The sequence below is a fragment of the Dermochelys coriacea genome, chromosome 13 (genome assembly GCF_009764565.3).
Source record: "Dermochelys coriacea isolate rDerCor1 chromosome 13, rDerCor1.pri.v4, whole genome shotgun sequence".
Taxonomy (NCBI): domain Eukaryota; kingdom Metazoa; phylum Chordata; order Testudines; family Dermochelyidae; genus Dermochelys; species Dermochelys coriacea.
The window spans coordinates 28,219,711-28,239,519 of NC_050080.1; the positions used below are offsets into that span (position 1 = coordinate 28,219,711).

Below are 19,809 nucleotides of genomic sequence, written 5' to 3' on the forward strand. Positions count from 1 at the left end.
CCAATGGGGGCTGGGGGAAGCAGCGGCCAGCACATCCCTCGGCCCACCAGAATGTTTCAAAGGGTGGCATGGTAGTTCCTCTGGCTCCTGTCCCGCAGGGCTGGCTGGGCTTGCCTTCCTGCTCTAGTCACTGCAGCCTGTGGGGTCCCAACGCCACTCAGGTTAGGCCCAGCCATCATGATAACAGGAGGCAGGTAAAGCCCAGGGGGGCAGGATCCGATGGAAATCACCCCAGGACAGGGCCGTGACCGGGTTGGGGTGAGCAGCATAGCTGCTCAAGGTGCAAAGCTGCAGGGTAGCTTAGGCCGGCAATGCCAGGCAGCTAGGGCGGCAGGGTTCGGTGGGGCCAGTCCCACGTGTATGGTTATCATCTTTGAAATGCAAAAAAACTGTCACAACCCACCACAAGGTAAGCCTCCTGCAACCCCAACCCCCAACCACAAGGCAACTCCGCATCCCCCCTTCAACAGCCAAGTATAGTATGTAGAGAGATAACACATATAAGATGACAGGTTTCAGAGTAGCAGCCGTGTTAGTCTGTATTCACAAAAAGAAAAGGAGTACTTGTGGCACCTTAGAGACTAACAAATTTATTAGAGCATAAGCTTTCGTGAGCTACAGCTCACTTCATCGGATGCATTCCTGGATACCAATAAGAGGACAGACCAGCTGGATGAAAGATAGCTGTCAATCAAAGAGCTGGCGGTCTCAATTGGTGTCACATGTGGTGAACAAATCACTTTCCACCTAGGATTGTCTCTTCCTGGATCCCAATAAGACTGCAACCACATTCCATCTCCCATTAGTCAGGACAAGCAATGCACCTGACTTGCATGTGCTACCCATTTGCTGATGCCAGTAGCTGTATATTAAGGGCAGAGTGAAGAGTGCACTGTATAGTGCTTGGATTTGTGAGTAGAAATTCAGGCAGGAACAGAGGTGAGTGGGTTGGTTTCTAAGTGTTAGAATTGTTTAAACCCTGATGATTCTGTTATTTAATATAATATAGTCAGTTGTTTCTCCTTGCTGTGCTAAGGTGGGAGAAGAAGAGTAATTGTTTTTAAGCAGAGTAGTGATTTTTCTATTTCTTCTCTCTAACTAAGAGAGAGACCTATTCTTCTGTTTTAATGCTCTTAAATCTAAAGGTATTATCTTGTTGAATAAAGTTTTTAATCTCCATAGGAAGTAAAATACTGGAAAGAAGCTGCAGGGTGTTTGTCTAACAGCAGGACTAACTTTATATTTGGGTTGGGAGTGATAAAAGGCTAGAGTGTAGAGGTCTCTTTTCTGACCTGCTACTGTTTGCTTCTCTTCACCTCTGAGTAAGAAAGGAAGTGGCTTTCACTGTAACTAGAGCCTTTGATTAGGAAGGAGCTGGCAAAAATGCTAATTACCTGGAGGTGGGCATTGAATACAATGAAAGCTGTGGTGAAGATTCTCGTTCATTAAGCTGCTTCCTACCTCTTGTAATGTCTAGGTATCATAATATGAGGCCTTAATAAGGTCCACTCCAGGTCCTTAAAAAAAAATCCTGACACTTGTAAAATAAACTTGATGGGTTTTTATTGCATTTGGAGTTTTTGAGCCTTCAGGGTTCAGGTCTTCCAGCTTTCCCTCCACAGCAGTCAGAGCTAGAGATACTCTGAAACCTGTGTTAGAAGTAACAGCTGTGTTAGTCTCTAGTCACAAAAAGAAAAGGAGTACTTGTGGCACCTTAGAGACTAACAAATTTATTAGAGCATAAGCTTTTGTGAGCTGTAATAAATATGTAATGCTCTAATAAATTTTAGTCTCTAAGGTGCCACAAGTACTCATTTTCTTTTTTCTAACACACAGATTCAGTCAATTGCATGATATGGGGCTAGAATTCTGGGGGGTTGAGGGGCAGACAGGCAGCAAGTGAAGAGAATACTGGCTTCTCTGAGACTACCCAGACCTGGTCTAGAAAGCAGACTGGCCAAACCACTCCAGAAAACCTTCTCTAATGGGTACTCCCAAAATCTGTGTGGGAGATTCTGTCCTCAAAACCTCTGTATCATGCTTCAAAATATGCTTATAAGTTAAATAAAAGGAACCTTGTTTCCTTTACTGCTTATCTAGGCTAACACAATCAGTATTTTGACTAAAAGAAACAGAGTACTTGTGGCACCTTAGAGACTAACAAATTTATTAGAGCATAAGCTTTCGTGAGCTACAGCTCACTTCATCGGATGCATTTGGTGGAAAAAACAGAGGGGAGATTTATATATACACACACACAGAGAACATGAAACAATGGGTTTATCATAAACACTGTAAGGAGAGGTTTCAGAGTAGCAGCCGTGTTAGTCTGTATTCGCAAAAAGAAATGGAGTACTTGTGGCACCTTAGAGACTAGCAAATTAGAGCATAAGCTTTCGTGAGCTACAGCTCACTTCACCGAATGCATTTGGTGAAGTGAGCTGTAGCTCACGAAAGCTTATGCTCTAATTTGCTAGTCTCTAAGGTGCCACAAGTACTCCATTTCTTTTTGCGAATACAGACTAACACGGCTGCTACTCTGAAACCAGTGTTTTGACTGTTAACTGTTAGCACAATGGGGGGGGGGGGAAATGACTACATAAGCCTGTATCTCTTTAAACTATAAAGCATGATGAGGCCAGAGAAACAAGTGACAACACCCTGAAAAGCTCTAATCAACTTGCCTAGATAGGTGAAAAAGTACCCCTCTCCTGCTGTATTGGAAAAGATGAAGGCTCTCTGTATGCTGCTCATGGGTAATGTCAAACTGAGTAGACACTTAAAGGTCAAGCACTTCAATTTATGTGAAGTCTATAATTTGAAAAGAGAAGTGAAACCCATTGGTGGAGAGGAAAGCTGAATTCCTGTGACCTGACTGAACATATGCAGAGATGGAGAAGCTCTGTGTTTCCCCAAAAGAAGAACCCCCAGCAAAAACCCCAAATGCCAGCTGCTCATGTGGTATAGGCAGGGCCTTATGTTACTATGGGATCTACCAGCACATGGACTGTGTGTTCCAGAATTGAAACTTTAATCTGAATTTACATATCCAGTTCTCATGTCTGGGAAGAAAACCCTTCATGCGAACTGGTGACCTCTCTGGACAACCAGAAATCAGTGTAACGGGATGTGCTGCTGTCAATTAGGGGTGTCGTTATCAGTAAACTTCAGAGTTCTGTTCCCCTTGTGGCTCACTGAAATGATTTTTTTTCCCCCATATCCCCAGCCTGTTGCCACTACCTCTCCACTTGCCCAAACATCCAGCTTTGTGAATAATGCCCCCTTTCTAGTTTCATTTTTGGTTAATGAAGCATTGCTTTGAAAGTGAAACTTGGGGAGAGAGGAGGAAATATGCCATGTATAAATGAAACTTGAGCCCCTGTGATGACACAAGGGGACTGACTTTTATATTAAAATAAGACTTTAAGAGGTTTCTTAAGCTGCCCAGACTCTGGGACCCCCGCAGAAATGCGCAGTGGGGATGAGTTTGCTACAAGCTGGCTAAACTCTAGCCATGGCTGTCATGGAACAAATGGGGTGGGGGGAGGTAGCTGTGTAACTCTTTTCCTCTACCCCTCAGGCAAAGCCATGTGAGCTGGGGGAAAAAATGTGCTCCTCCTCACAAGGTACCACTTTGGGGCAGTAGGAGCTGTGTCCTGGGGAACAAGCTGTGACTTGCGGGACTGTGCAGCCTGAGGCTGTGGGTGCCAGTAGGGGGTGACTGCTGGTGGAGGTGTGCTGCACTGACCACATCGCACCAGGCCTCAAACCCCAGCGCCAGATGCCAGGAGCCTTGAGCTGCCAGTCGGCGTGTGGCAGCTAGATCCTGTAATGGCAGAAGGGATCGGGAGCTGGAGGGGAAGGCTTAAAATGGCAGTGGAGGGGAGACAATCACCAAGGGCAGCAGACCCTGGGGCAGGGGGGACAGTGGTGCATAGGCTGGGCCCTGGAAAGGCTGGTGCTCCCCATAAGGCCGCCTTGAGCTGCACTAGTGAGCTATGCAGGCTAACTCTCCTGATCCTGCCTGCAATGTGTGAGTAGGCCTGGCTGGGCTTTGCTTTCCCCAGAGCTGGGCCAGCTACACAGGTCTCAAGGGAAATCCATGAGAATTTGGGATGAAGGAGACCTTTGCTGAACAAAGCTGGATCTTGGTGCCTCTGGAACTTTTTGGGGTTTTTTTGGTGGCGGGGGGGGGAGAGAATTGAAGATGCAGTTGTACTTGTTTATGCTCTGGGAGCATGAGGCTTGATCTGAGATGGCAGCTGTGCTCTGGTGGGAGATGTTGAGTATAGACCAGAAAACCAACTGAACAAAAGCTGCCTGGCCCAGTGATCCAGTGCAGGTTGCAGACTCCAGCACTACTTGGCTGCCTTCCCTCTGAGTGCCCAGATCATTCTTGTGCTCTCCCAGTGGGACTGCCCTGCAGACTGACTTCTCAGTAGTACCCTGTTGGCCTCAATGCCACCCTGCAGAAAGGGGAAGTGAACATGTTGCAGTTCTTGGGTTGTACTCTCTCTGTTGGAGGCTATAACTTGTAGAAGTCCTGACTTAACTGCTGGTTTGTTCTTGGCTTTCAGTTCCATCTAACTAGAAGATGTCTGACGAGAGCCAAACAACTGTTCCTGCTCCTGCCCCAGACAGCAAGGAGCAGCAGGTAACTACTCCACAGCATGTGTAAGGTCCTGATCTGTGCTACTGCCAACCAACAGGGGCAGCTTAGTCCTTGCCCCTGTTGTAGTAACACAGGGTTTGTTCTTGGTCCTGAATTGGTGCCAAATGGTCTGTTACCAGTGGTGGTCTCCACTTAGGAGGCATAACCTAATGTGTGCTCACTGTGGTCAGTGGAACTCCATGGGTCTGATTCTCTGATTAACTGCAGCAGCATTATGCTGATGGATGAGTGGGGAATAGGCCTGCTATGTGAGCCAAAACTTGGCCAGTGCTCCTATTAATCTAAATTCCTCCTGATATCTTTGCCACATAGACCAGAAATGATCAGTGCTATAACTTTTGTTTTGTTTTTTATGCTACATGCAAATGGCTTGTGGAGAGCCTAATAACTTTTTGGCTCAAACTCAGCCATTGCCTGCCCTTGGTGAAATGACAAGCCTCAGGTTTCAGAGTAGCAACCGTGTTAGTCTGTATCCGCAAAAAGAAAAGGAATACTTGTGGCACCTTAGACTAACTTATTAGAGCATAAGCTTTCATGAGCTACAGCTCACTTCATTGGATGCTTACAGTGGAAAAAATACACAAGCCTCAGTGACTCTTCCTGGCTTGCTAGCTATCAGTGAGCTAGTACTTACTCGTCTCTAAATCTGCCACTCCATGCTTGACTTTCCCATGCTACTTGCCTTCTTCCCCAGCCCACCCCCCCCCGCTTGGGAACTGTCTTCTGGCCATCCTCTGCTCTGGGACATTCTCTTGGAGTATGCTGGGTGTAATCTTGCAATGACATGCCTGATGAATTCAGGCCACTCCAGGTGAACATCTAGACAACTCCTACTATGAGCTGTCCCTGCTCTGAAGGAAGCATGTCATGCAACCTTTTGTCAGGGTGTACATAAAGCACAGTTACTAGTTTTCTGAGCTACCCGAGAACGCCCTGCTAAAGAGGGAGGTCCAGGGCTGACCTGTCAAACTGAAGGGCATGTGATATGTACATTGATAGCTTCTAGCAGTGTGGCTTATAACACACCTCTCTGCCTCAAAACTAGAGGGAGAAGTGGGAAAGGAGAGCTTGACTAAGGCAGGAGCTTGTGGTAGGTGTATAAAACTTCCCCCTGCTTCCATCACAGAAAATACCTGGAGAGTTGCTTAACTTCTGCCTTGAAAGCCTTCTTCCAGTAGGAGACCTATGGCAACAAAACTGTTACCTAGTGAGGATTATAAAAGAGAACTGATTCTGGTAGGAACTGTCACTTCATTTACATGACTGTTCTGCCTTGTTAGACCACAGCAAGTCAAGTGGCTGGTCTGCCGTTGTTCAAGTCTACTTATGACATGGTGGTGTCTGCCCTGACTTCTGCCAAAGAAACCCAGCCATCAATCAAATCTGTGTGTGAGGCAGCAGAGAAAGGAGTGACTGCCATGGTTGGTGAAACTGTCGTCAGTGCACAGATGGCTCTAACTGACCTGCAGCCTCAGAGTGAGTAAGCCATGGGCTGGCAATGGCCTTCCCTTTTGTAAGTGTGTTTGGTGATGGGTAGCTTGTTTGTGTAGGGGAGGGAAGCACCTCATAGCTCCAGTTCTGAAGAGTTCTGGACTTCAGTGGTGTTTTGGGGGGAGTTATCTTACAAGTGAGCAGTAACAACTGTGTTGCGCTAGCAGCTTCTGAAAGGCTTGCACAAGTCCCTGATGTGGACAGACTATATGTGAAATGGACTATGCCCACAGTAAAGAGGGGATGCTGTGATGGTGAACATCCCTTGCTCACCATCTTGCCTGCTTCATGTTTGTACCAGGAGGGTGTCTGTACAGAACTTCTTGGTAGTTGACTGTCAGAGTCAAAAGAGCAGAAGGCTAAAACCACAGCAGACTGAAGGAGGGCTTCTAGGTGTAGCAAGCCTGTAGAGTAAGACACTCCCCTCCCCCATGAGAATTCATGCAACTCCAGGTAGCAATGAAGAATATTGCTTTGCTCTTTGCACTGGAGGCAAAGAGGCTGTATGGAGCACTGAACATCAAAACTAGCTGACTAAATCTGATGTGGACAGGAAGGGGAAGCCACTGTTCAGAGCAGTAAGCAACATAGATGGCTTTTGCAGCAGTATATAGGAAGATTAAAGAAGTCAGAATAGGTCATGTAGAGAAGGTGGCTGCTAAATGGTAGGGTCAGGGAAGGAGGGTGCAGTAAGGGAGGCCCCACATATATGGGGTGAGGAATACTTATGGTTTTTGGAGGTGAGGCAGGAGGTGTGGAGTGGTGAACATCCAAACTGCTGAACATCACATCTGGGCCTGACTTTTAAAAGTGCTGAATGCTGGGCAGCCTCCACTGAGAATAATCGGAGCTGCTGCATGCAGAGCTCTTCCAAAAATCTGGCCCTAGATGCATATCTTGGGCAAACCTTTCTCTGGGTCTTCACTGCACTGGTGTAGGCAGCTCTAGCTTCAGGCATCCCATGTTAGGGCTAATTCCTCAGCTGCTCATCCGACCTTGCTGACAGGGTTCTCAGGATAGCAAATGCTCCTAGTGGCATATGAAGATCACTTGACACCTGAGCTGCCTAAGGAGGAGACCACTCCCCTTTCTCTGGAGATGGTTCCTGTCAAGGTTCCTTCCCCACTCTGAACTCTAGGGTACAGATATAGGGACCTGCATAAAAGACCCCCCCCAGCTTATTTTTACCAGCCTAGGTTAAAAACTTCCCCAAGGTACAAACTTTGCCTGTTCTTTAACATGCTTGGTGGTGGCAGTATATGGTTCAAGGACAAGGCAAAAAGCCTACTTGGAGACATCTTCCCCCAAACCCTACGCCCCCTTTCCTGAAGAAGGCTTGATAAAAATCCTCACTAATTTGTACAGGTGAACACAGACCCAAACCCTTGGATCTTAAGAACAATGAAAAATCATTCAGGTTCTTAGAAGAATTTTAAAGAAAAGATAAGTAACCTCTGTAAAATCAGGATAGTAAATACCTTACAGGGTAATCGGATTCAAAACATGGAGAATCCCTCTAGGCAAAACCTGTTTGTGACTTCTTGTAAGTTAAGGAATATGCATCCCATTCAGCACAGCTTATTTTACCAGCCAATTAAAAAAAAGGAAATCTCTCACATTTCTAGCTAGATTACTTACTAACAAGTTCTGAGACTGCATTCCTGATCTGTTCCTGGCAAAAGCATCACAGACAGACGCTTTGTTCCCCCCTGCCCTCCACCTCCAGCTTTGAAAGTGTCTTGTCTCCTCATTGGTCACTTTGGTCAGGTGCCAGTGAGGTTCTTAGCTTCTTAACCCTTTACAGGTGAAAGGGTTCTGCCTCTGGCCAGGAGGGATTTTATAGCACTGTATACAGAAAGGTGGTTACCCTTCCCTTTATTTTTATGACCACTCCTAAAACACCCCTGGTTAGCCAGCTGCTCAAGGCATAAAGAACATTCCCACTCTTGGGGTCCCATATCCATAGCTGCTTGCCACACAGCTTCCATTAAGTTCAAAGGCAGTTCTTTGCAGACTGTCTGAAGCATTGACCCGTTAACCCACTCAGTCTAAAGACAACAGAGCAGCAGCATTAGGCTGGGTAAGAATAACACCCTGTATGGAGGGGGGAAATATTACCTGAAATAACACTGCCCTGGGTGGCTCCCTACCTTATGGCCCATTTATGCCTGTCTTTTACTTGCCATGTGTGCTGATGGAACTCCAGTTCTGTTATGTGGGACACAGTTTCCTTTCATTCCAATATGGAAGCATCATTGCATGAAAAGTCAATTGTTTCTGCAGGAAATTCTGAGAAATATTGAAACTACCTTATTAGAGACTAGAGACTAAAGAAGCATGTTTTGACTATTACAGCAAATTTTCTAATCTGTAAATGCATCATCCTTATCAAAACATGGTTGGGTTTTTAACTCCACAATCTGTTCAGCAAAACACTCTGATTTGTGTTTGAACTGGCATTTCCTGAGGAAAAATTTCCAGTGAAAACTTTGACCAGCTCTATTCAAACAGCCTAGTCTAATGCCAACTGGGGTCAAAACATGCTTTTCCAACATATGAAATGACTACCTTTTTTAGCCTAAATCAGCGTGTACCCTCTATAAATCTGGAGACTACATGCTTCATATCTTGTCTCTAGTTGCAATTGCAAATGTGGGTGGCTGCAAGGGCCTGGAGAAACTGGAGGAGAAGCTGCCAGTCCAAGAGCCAGAAGATAAGGTAATTACCTCTCATGGGTGGGGAGGTCTGGTGTCAATGTTCTAGAGATCTAGTTCAGAGCTGCCTCTGAGTCTTCAGGCTAGTTGTAATTCTCTGCAAACACTTTATTCTGTAGAAAGAATTTGACTAATAGGCTCTTCTCACAAGAAGGCTTCCTCTTCTTACCACTGCCCTTTCAGCTGCTAGTTGAAGCTGGAAAAATAATTCATAATTAGCAAACTTTAGTTCTTGTCTGAATTTGCCACAATAGTGTTCCTTGATCATTTTACTTGAAATTACATGGAGATTATCTTCCCTACAGAGTTAAAGTTGGCCAGCAAAGACTTGTGCCCTCTCCTGCTGTTTTACAATGGATGAAGAACTGAGGCTTTTCTCAAGACTTTTTTTTTACCTTTATATCAAACAGTCTGTTAGTTTTAGCTGGAAGATTGTTGACTGATCATGAGATCTAACATTTGATGGGGAAGGCAGGATCAATACTTGAAGGCAGCTGTTGATGCAAAACATTCAGCATTAAATAGACTCTTTTTAAAAAAAAAAAAAATTTTCCCCTCAACTCTACAACTTCAGGTCCCAGGAGCCTTGCAGAGATTCACTAAACTTTTCAGGCCAGATGAGACTTGAACTTCCCTTTTATTTCAGGAAAAAACCCTACTTCTTTTTTTAAACTCCTCAGTCCTCTTAGGCATCCTAAAGCAGCCAAAAGGGCACAAGCCCATCTTAGTCTCTACTGGACACTTCTTAGATTTAGTTCATGTGAAGTACTCAATACACAAGCTGTCATGGTTATGCATATGTCAGATTGCATATTTATCATCCCTGATCAATTATGTGTATGACTTGTCTTCAGAGATCCTGAAGCTATAAAGCTTAATGTGACACTTGCTCTGAGCAAATATTCCATAGCTGCTGTTTCCATAAATATCCCTGCCACTAAAATCCTCTGGGAATATAGCTGAGGAGCAAAGTTAAATTTACTAATGTACTCCTGACTGCTCATGAAAGTGCCTCCCAGTTTGATTTCAAGTCCCAGTCAGTCACTTAAGTGCTTGTCAAAAACCCACCCACAATCTCTAATACTTGCTCCCACTCATTCTGGTGCCCAGACTCCTCTCCCATCCAGATATAAAACAAACTATGGAGATGTTGATACAGTCCCCTCAAGGTTAGGCCCCTGTAGTACAGCACTGGCATAGGTGGAAACCGGAGTTTTATAAACTTTATTTCTTCCCCTAGGATCTCTTGGACACCAAAACTCTGGTGTCCTCCAAAGAGGTGGATGCTGTGAGCAGCAGAATGACCGAGGTAGTAGATGTAACCAAGGAGACTCTTCAGAGCAGCGTAGAGGCTGCAAAATCAATGGTGACCAGTGGCATGAGCACAGTCATGGGTGCCACAGTGGGTCAGATTGCTATGAGTGGAGTGGAAGCTGTGCTGGAGCAATCAGAGGATCTGGTGGATCACTACCTCCCCATCACAGATGAGGAACTAGGTCAGAACATGTGCATGAGCCCTAACTAAAAATAGTACACTTCTGTCTCTCTCTCCACTAGCTTTTCCACAAGGAGTGGGAACACAAGGCTGGGAAGGTGTGATATTTTAAGCATTAATGCAGCAGACTTGATGAAGGCCCAGGCACTCTGTTACCTGCACCAGCAGTCAGATTAAATCGGGTTAAACTTCAAGAAACACTACCTCATATGAGGCTAGTGAGGGGTTTAACCTGGGCTCTGGCATAGTCACTCCCACACTGATATCTGCTGCCCTATAGGGATGGGTACCTGCCCTAATCTTCAGCAGTAGGGGAAAGGCCCTGTATGATGCACCTGTTTTCAAGGTCCTCTTGGAGGGAGGAGGCCAAACTCTCTCTGGAGTGGGCACAACTTTTTAATAGTACTTCCTGGGCTAGACCCACAAAGCTAAGGATAGGTACAAAACTCCATTCTGGATCTGTCACTGAGGGGGGGAAAAGGCCTGTTTTTTGAGATAGCAGGTGGAACTAGGCCAAAGGGCCACATTCTCAGGGGCTCTGAGCACCCTCAAGTCACTCCAGAAAGAAGGCTAAATAGCTTTGAGGGTGTGCACTGTCTCTAAATCTGTAGCAGGAAGCAATGCTGGAGGGATGGAGAACCTTCTAGGTAGAGACCCTGGAGTGAAGCAAAGTAAATTCAGGGAAAATATGGCTTTCTTGACCCTAAAAGGTCTTTTAGTGCTTAAAAGAAAGGGACTGCTTCTTCACCATAGTTACTGTCATGTGACAACTTTTTTTTGGTAAAGCAACCATTGTTTTGTTCCCACTGAGTGAAGCTGAAAGCTACAGAATATTCAAGATGTCACTGCTATTTCCTCTAGCCACATGTACAAATAGCTAAGTGACTGGACACAACTAGAAGAACTACCTAGAAATCTGGTGTGCCAGTTTCCCTGTGAGGGGCAGACTTTTTTTTTTTAGCATCTTGAGTTAAAAACAGATAAATGAGGTGACTGACAGGAGGGTAATTCAGACCTCTGTTCTGGATGCCTAAATCTGGATTCTTCTCGCTTCACAAATAACACTGATGAATGCAAATGTACACTTGAAAAAGTCCTTGGGATAAGACCCACAGCATGGCTGTGGTTGGCCTGGGTAAGCTGACTCAGACTGTATGGCTACAAATTGCTGTGTAGATGTTTGGGCACAGGCCAGAGCTTGCAAGTGAGGGTCCCAGAATCCAGCCCAAGCCTGAATGTCTACACCACAATTAAACAGCCCCATGAGCCAGAGTCAGCTGATGTAGGCCAGCAACAGGTGTTTAATTGCTGTGTGGATAGGCCCCAAAAGATATGATGCAGACCAGATAGAGCCTGCAGTGGGGAGATTTTGATCACCACTTGAGTAGAGGGCTGGAGAAGGAGTCACACTTGGATTGACATGTCTGTTCTTCCTGGGTTTGCTTTTAATCTTGTGCATTCCTCTGAGAATGGAAGGCAGGCTGATTCTGTGCCATTGGTATGACCAAACAGGGAAGAGTTAGAATGCAGTCATCTTCCCTGTTTGGTAACTCCCACCTGGGTCTCCATGGGGACTAAACCTGAAGATGATGGCCATTGACTAGATTGTTAAACCAATACTGAACTCCCTATTACCAGGGAAATGCCTATCTGTGCTGAAAAGCTCTGCATTTCTATCTGTATAGACCCCACCTCATGCCAGGTATCTGGCCTGTTTACTTCAATGGGACCCCTGCATGAAGGGAGATCATGTCCATTGAGAACACCTGGCTGAAATAGTGACTCCACCTGTCCTATAGCACAGGCTTTAGCTATGACTCTTCTTTCTTCTGGGTGGGATGTGATGGACAAGGTTTCCAATACATGGTACCATAAGTATACTTGCAATTTAAATGCTCCTGAAAGATGATTTAGGAAGCAGTAACTTTGTATAAAAGATCTCATGCCAGTCCCAAACAATCCCATGGGGCAGATGCCTCCAGCCAGCTGCTGAAGGTAATAAAATCTTCTCTTGGGGGTGAGATGTCTAAACCAAAGCTCCTGGCTATTTTGTGGATCTTCAGCTCAGTGGGGACTTGGATAGAGTAGATGGCTCATGTTGACCCCCATGCCCTTCATCCAATAGGGTCTGACCTTGGTTTTCATTCCTTACAGCAAGCTTAGCTGAATCTGTGGAGGGAGACGAAGGGTCTGCTGTCCAGCATCAGGGCTACTTTGTGCGGTTGGGCTCCTTGTCAGCTCAGCTCCGCCAACGTGCCTACCAACATTCCTTGGGCAAAATGAGACAGGCCAAGCAGGGCATGCAGGAGACCTTCCTACAGTTTCATGAAGTCCTTGACCTGGTAGGAACACTGTTTCCCTAATCTCCTTAAGTATCCTGTCCTAATGCTACTTTTGTGGAAAATGGTCTTATTGGCTTCTCTGGCCTCAAGAAGCTCAATCCAGGAGAATAGCTGTATTGTCCCAGCAGTACTCCTGTGTCTAGCAGCCTCTTTATGCTGGTGGTGCCATCTTTATAAGTGGCTCAGTTAGTCATAAAATATGTGCAAGTTGCTCTCGTAGTAGTCATCCTTTGCTTCTTGCTGATTCTGTCCCCTTCTAGATTAACTCTATCAGGCAGAATGTTGATCAAAAGCTTCATGATGGCCAGCAGAAGCTGCACCAGATGTGGCTCAACTGGAGCAGTGAGCAGCCAGAAGGAAGTAATGATGCTGCCTCTACAGAGCCAAAGGTATTGGGCTACTAGAGAGCAGGTCTGGACTAGGACATCACTGCAGAGAAAATATAGATCTAGCTCACTTCAGCATGTTTTCTAAACCTGTTAACTTGCTTTCTTACAGCAGGTGGAGTCTCATACTCTGGCCATGTCTCAGAGCATCACTCAGCAGCTGCAGGACACCTGTCAGACCCTGAAGGCCAGCATCCAGGGCCTCCCTTCCAGCCTACAGGAGAAGGTGCAGCAGGTTCTCAAGAACATAGAAGAGCTCCACAATTCCTTCTTTGCTGCCAAGTCCTTCCAGGACCTACCAAGTGCCACCCAGAGCCAGGAGAAGATAACCAAAGCCCAAGAGTACATAGATGAGCTACTTGAGTATGTAGAGCACAACACTCCTTTCTCCTGGTTGGTAGGACCCTTCACCCCATCTGGCAGAGCCTATGTAACATCACAGGAGGAGCCGGCTCAGAAGGAGGAAGACTAGGGACCATGTTATAGCTGTACCTAGCAAGGTCTTTGGAAAGTGTCTAATGTATAAAGGGTAGAGCTTTTGTGGGAGGAGTGGGGACTAACTTCTCTGGCCAGCACTAGTATCACACCTTGAACACAGTTGACTGTTTGCAGGTGAATACCTTGGAAGAGCTAATAAGGTAACTAAACTTATTAGCCAATGGCTCTTCTCCCAAGAATGCCTTAGACACAAGAACAGTCTTATAGCAATCTCCCTTCAAGTCTGTTTAAAAGTAGGTAGGGTTTACACTGAATAACTTCCTCTAAGTCTCCTAGAGACCATGTATGGTGTGGAATCTCTAATTATAAAAAATAAAGCATTGAGTTTAAATGCTGTCTGTCAGTCTTTGGCTATTGTCTCTAATTCTCCAAATACTGCCATATGTTGGTAAGAACACTTAATTGAAACTACACCTTGTGCCCTCTGACCTGGGCTCTCCCCACTAAACAATCTTGCCTGACTACTCCTACATTCATGGCCCCAGCAGCTTCAGATAGGGGAAGGGGAACCTCGGGGAGAGGGGAACCCACCAGCATTTTTAGTTTGGGATTGGGGGGGGTTACATACTACACAATAAACAAACTATGATTCAGGCAATAGCTAGTTCTGTCCCAATGGCAGTTTTAAAAGTCTGTACTCTACAGCTCTAAAAGAGTACTGGAGGCTTCTTTAAAGGGTGCTTCTGTTGGGACCTAACAGGTAGAATGACCCTAAGATACTAGTTTCTTGCTTACAGAAAAACCATTTGAGGAATCTGCAGAGACCTGTGTGCTTGTTCTGTCTGAATCCTGTAAATTAGTTTTTTGACTTGTAACCCTCTATGCAAAGAACCATAAAGCTGAAGCTTTCCCAAGGATGGATAGAGTGGTCTCCTGCATCCTGTGTAATGGAAGTTTTAGTGGCAATCTTGCTAGCTGACCTGCACTATTCATGGGTCTAATGCTAGCTGATCTGTCAAAACAGAGGCAGAAAACTAAGTCTTCCCCTTTATGGCTCCTGGCCTTCAGACTTTTCTGAAGTGAGATAAGAACACAACAGACAGAACAAGAGGGCTATTTTGCAACCTTAATTTAGTCTTTAACCTTTCTCTACAGAGCTGCTCTTCTGCAGGTCACATAACCACTGTTCCATAGCAGAGATGAGTCAGACTCCTAGATTTCCTTTGTCTGTCCGACTCACAGCTGGGGCTCCTTAATTTCTTGAATTCCAATACAGCATAATAGTGCTCACAGGCAAGGTAAGATTGTGTCCAGCCTCTAGGCTTCAGCTGCTGCAGCTAGTTTTCAAAAGCCCAAAGAATCCTTGGTGTCCTCAACTTGTAGGCAATGCAGTACCCCCTTGCAAAGCCCTCTTCTCTTCCCCCTTCCTTCCCCCCCATTCACTTGTCTAATTTTTTTTGCTTTAATATTTCAGTCATATGAGGAAAGTCCCTGCAGGAGTAGGACAGCTTGGGGACTGTTTAGACACAACAGTCTGCTGAAAGGCATGTATTAGTGGCTTAAAGAAAAGGAATACTTGTGGCACCTTGGAGACTAACAAATTTATTTGAGCATAAGCTTTCATGAGCTACAGCTCACTTCATCAGATGCATTTGGCTTAAGTATCACAGGCTTCTTCCCCTGCAATCCACAGTTCAAATCCTTGTCATGTTCTATTTCACCAGGCTTGTACCTGAGCTGAACTCTCAACACAGCTGAGTCTGACCTGGTTTCAAATCCTTTGCCCAGGCAATTTTGACTGACCCTTGTACTCCTGAGAGTCAATTTCCTAATCCCTCTGGGATGCTGGCCACTTACCATGTCAGTGGGTGCTGGCATGCCAACACTCCATGATCTTGAATAGACTAGTGGAGTAGCTCTGAGTTTGAGCATTGCTCAGACGGGCTGCACAGCCAAGTTGTGTGGTGTTTTTTTTTTTTGTTTGTTTGTTTGTTCAAACCCACCATGACCTAGATTTGTTTAAAGGAGCAGGGATGCTTTTCTTCTGATTTGGGGCCCAGCAGGGTTTAACCTCTGTTCAAACTGATCAACTAGAATGCTGTCCCTTTCCAACACAATTCAATCAGGGTCTGGTGCTAGCCACAGCAGTTTTGGCCAAACTGCCTTCAGGCAGAGTTACCAGCTCAGTTTTTAATTGACCAGTTCCCTTAATTAAAGGCCTTGGGCCTCCTCATAAGAGGCCCAGAGTAACTGTTCCCACTATGTTGCTCTTGCATGAGGTAAACACCAAATGTACCAACCCCCAGGTGTGCTGTCAGAACAGGTTTTTGTGTTGGCTCTGGAGCCATGGTAAGTTCTCCTGGCGGGAAGGAAAGTGTGTCAGAATTGATTTGTCTGAACCAGGGAGAGACGCAGCAAGCTCCACAAAGGGAGGCCTCCAGCTTCCTTGCTGATAGGGAGATGACATGATTCAAGCACTGTAGCAGCATTCTGCATGTCCCTGCCTCTACTTCAGAGAGGAGGTAGGAACAGGATGTCAGTGTAGGTTTATTAGCAACTTGGCAGCTACAATCTCAAAGTTCTAGACAAACAACTGTACTTTTATTTTCTCAGCTAAAATTCTCCAGTTGCTTTTCTGTACATGTTTTTACTTTAGTCAGCTCTGTGCCAATCTGCTGAGTGTCTGTCACTTGTGGAAGCAGATGGTCAGATCATTGAGGTCAAGGACACGGGTTATGTCTAAGTCCTTAATTCACTTTTAGGGAAGGCTGCCTTTCCAGCAACATAAAGCATCGTCCTAAAGGCCTGCTCTAGCTCCCATTGAAGCCAATGAACCATATCAGGCCCAGATAACCTAGGAAAGGCTGCAACCAACCATTTACTTAGACATATTGTCCTTGGGGATTCCCATGGTATATTACAAACCCAAGGGATGTTAGATAATGAGATGCTGCTTCCTCACTGTATTGACCTCTGAAGGTGTTAGGAGCACAAAGAGTTGGGTTCTCTGCTATTTTAAAGGAGCACAACTCTAGCACCATCTGGGGTTGTCCTCCTTACACCAGCAGTGACTTTGGCTCCTGCTATAGTGATCAAATTTTAAATACTGATTGAAAAGGGTTTTTAAATTTTTATTCCTTAATTTTTTTATGGTTTGTAAATATGACTCAGAAGAGAGCACTAGACTGTAACTCTCACATCCTGGGTTCTTTTCCCAGCTTGGTCACTCTCCTGCTGGGTGACCTTGGGAAAGTCCAGTTGCCACCTCATGCCTCAGTTTCCCCCACCCATACAATGGGGATAGTGTACTGACCTTTTGTAAAGCACTTTGAGATTTATGGGTGAAAAGCAGTGTATGCAAGATAGGTATTAATAGAAAACTACCTTGCTCCTACTGGAAAGATACTGTTATGAGCCATACTAAAGCTAATCTGTAATCCAGCAACTCAAGAACATTCTGTGACTAGACTCAGAGGCCATCAGAACTTTTGTCCCCAACCTTGCTCCTGTCTAGGACAAGAGAGCTCATTTTGGTTCTGATTTCAATCTGCTTGAACGCATGCCACATTTGAAGTGTGAGCAGACCCATTGACTTTAACGGGACTGCACAGATGCTGAAGGGCCTTGCTGAGTTGAGACATGAGAATCTACCTGCACAGGTAGTGAGGGATCAGTCACAGGAAATGCTGATAAATCACAGAAGTTGGTACAACTGGCTACTTTGGGTCCGTAATAGCAAGAGTGGGGGTGCAGCAATTTGGAAATGCGCTTCACTGGCAGCGATGCCTGAAGGATCTTGACTAAAAGATCAAGTACTGTCCCACATCAGGACTGAGGTGCTTCCTAGTCTTGGACTATGCCTACCAGCATCAGTCACAGTTCTAGTCAGCCCCATCACTTGCCTTGCTCTTCAATGAGCTGTTCAAAAACATAAATTGTAAAGTTATACCCCCAAAAACATGCAAAATAAAACCCACAATTACTCTAAGTCTTCCCTAAGACACCATGGGCTAGTCTTGCTTAACTCCTGTTATCAGCTTTGACTCCAGCACTATGAGATCCATAACCATGTGTGACAAAGCTCTGTCCTTCCCTCTGGGGGTCCTACATTTCCTGGCAGATTTCACTAGCCTCAGAGGCTTACTGTGATCCTCCACATAACCCTTCTCTCTCTAGAGACAAGGGTCACAGTCTACTGAGCCATTTTCATCATAAGCCAGCGAGGGAGGTGAGGAGAAGTTATTCTTCCTTGCACAGTCTCTGTTGTCTCCTAGTCTCAGTGATTAATCAGGGGGCAAAGGGCGGGGAGGGGGGAGGAGAGCCCAGGCCCACCCTCTACTCTGGGCTCCAGCCCAGGGACCCTAATCGTATCAGCTATGGTAGCTGACCTTTTAGAAACATGACCTGTACGATTCCCTGGCTACTTCTCCCACAGCAGCCCTCGCTTCCTCAAGCTCCACTTCACCCTTACCTCAGGGCCTCCTTCCTTGTGTCTGATATGGTGTGTACTACTCAGTCTCTCCAGCAGCACAACTTCCTCCCACAGCTCCTGACATGCACACCCACCTGACTAACTGGGAGCCTAGTAACTAGTTTCAGCCAGTCCCTGATTGGCTGCAGGTGTCCCAATCAACCTAGCATTCTCCCTGTCTTCTGGAAAGTTCTTAATTTGCCCCAGCTGTCTTAATTGACCTGGAGCAGCTGCTATTTCACTTATCCTGGTACCAGGGATTTGATTAGCCTAGAGCTAATATATCTATCTCCCACTACTTTTCTACAGCCATCTGGCCTTGTCCTGTCACATACATACACACACACACACACACACACACACGCCCGCCCCACTCAACACCATAGAGTTGGGCAACTTGGGACACCTGGCAGTATGCTCGTGACAGACTATCAGTGTTGCCATGGTGGCCTCCAGCCCTGTGCCATATGTGGAACTGGAATGGTTGGAGGGATAAGAACCACCTGGTGACTCTTGCATTCTTTTCCTTATTCCGCAGGGTGGAGGGGTGCATAGTCCATCACAAGAGTAAATCGCTGGCCTAAGAGCTAATAACGCAGTGTCTCCATAACCCATTTGACAGCAAGGCATTCTCTCTTGTCTACTGCATATTTCTGTTCTCTTGGGAGAAGCTTTCTGCTTAGGTAGAGAATTGGGAGTTCCTCTTCTCCCACCATTTGTGACAGAACTGCCCCCAAACCCACCTCGGAAGCATCGGTTTGTAAAATAAATTCCCTGTTAAAGTGTGTACGGGGTCATTACAGAGGGCCATCCAAAGGTCTGTGAATGCCCCCTCTGCTGCATCGGTCCACTTTACCATGTCTGAACCTTGGGCCTTCACCAGGTCCGTTAGGGGACTAGCCCAAGTGGGGAATAAACCGTCGGTAGTAGCCTACCACACCTAGGAACACACGGACCTGCCTCTTTCGGGTCGGCCGGGGCCAGGTTTGAATTGCCTCTAGCTTATTCGTTTGGAGCTTCACTATGAGCCCTATGGCGCATTTAGTGGGATTAGCAGTGAGGCCAGCCCGCCTTAAGGTGCGCAGTACTGCCTCAACTTTCTCCAAGTGGGTTCCCCAGTCTGGCATATGGATGATGACATCATCCAGGTATGCAGCTGCATAACTAGTATGGGGGGCAGCAGCTTACCCATGAGGTGCTGGAATGTGGCTGGGGCCCCATGTAGCCCAAAAGGGAGGATGGTGTACTGGAATAGCCCATTTGGGGTGGAGAATGCTGTCTTTTCTTTAGCTTCTTTGGTCAGAGGAATCTGCCAGTACCCTTTTGTCAGATCCAGTGTAGTCAAAAATCAGGCACTACCCAGTCGGTCAACCAGTTCGTCAATGCATGGTATGGGGTATGCATCAAACTGGGATATTTCATTCAGTCAGCAAAAGTCATTACAGAATCTCATGGCACTGTCAGGTTTAGGCACTAGAACAACTGGACTGGAGACCACTGACTGTAAGATTCTTCAATAACCCCTAATTCTAACATTTTCTTTATTTTGGCCGCTGGGATTCAGTAGGATCTCAATGTTACCTTGGCTCCGGGGATCATGCGGATATGGTGATAGGTCTCAGTCGTCCGCCCTGGTTTTGTAGATAACACATCTCGGTTGCGATTAATCATGTCGGCTGCCTCGATCTTTTGGATCAGCATCAAGTCGGATGATATCCTCACTTGCTCATGTAAGTTATCCTCCTGGGGAAGGGTCTCCTGCATGACTAAGCATGCCTCTCAATCGTGCCAAGATTTTAG

At 46.0% G+C, this 19,809-nt stretch overlaps 1 protein-coding gene across 1 annotated transcript; it reads left to right on the forward strand.

Moving 5' to 3' along the window:
* Positions 1-809: 809 nt before the first annotated feature.
* LOC119841965 (perilipin-3-like) lies at positions 810-13,932 on the forward strand. The gene is made up of 8 exons (XM_038369811.2): positions 810-939; positions 4,578-4,654; positions 5,953-6,148; positions 8,802-8,881; positions 10,118-10,373; positions 12,527-12,714; positions 12,975-13,103; positions 13,213-13,932. Exons 2-8 carry the CDS (start codon positions 4,595-4,597, stop codon positions 13,570-13,572), a joined length of 1,269 nt encoding a protein of 422 aa, XP_038225739.1. The 5' UTR covers positions 810-939; positions 4,578-4,594; the 3' UTR covers positions 13,573-13,932.
* The last annotated feature ends 5,877 nt before the right edge of the window (positions 13,933-19,809 follow it).

Coding starts and splice junctions, on each gene's coding strand:
- LOC119841965 (XM_038369811.2), top strand. CDS start 4,595: ATGTCTGACGAGAGCCAAACAACTGTTCCTGCTCCTGCCCCAGACAGC. Junction 8,882..10,117: donor TCCAAGAGCCAGAAGATAAG/GTAATTACCTCT, acceptor TTCTTCCCCTAG/GATCTCTTGGACACCAAAAC. Junction 12,715..12,974: donor TTCATGAAGTCCTTGACCTG/GTAGGAACACTG, acceptor GTCCCCTTCTAG/ATTAACTCTATCAGGCAGAA.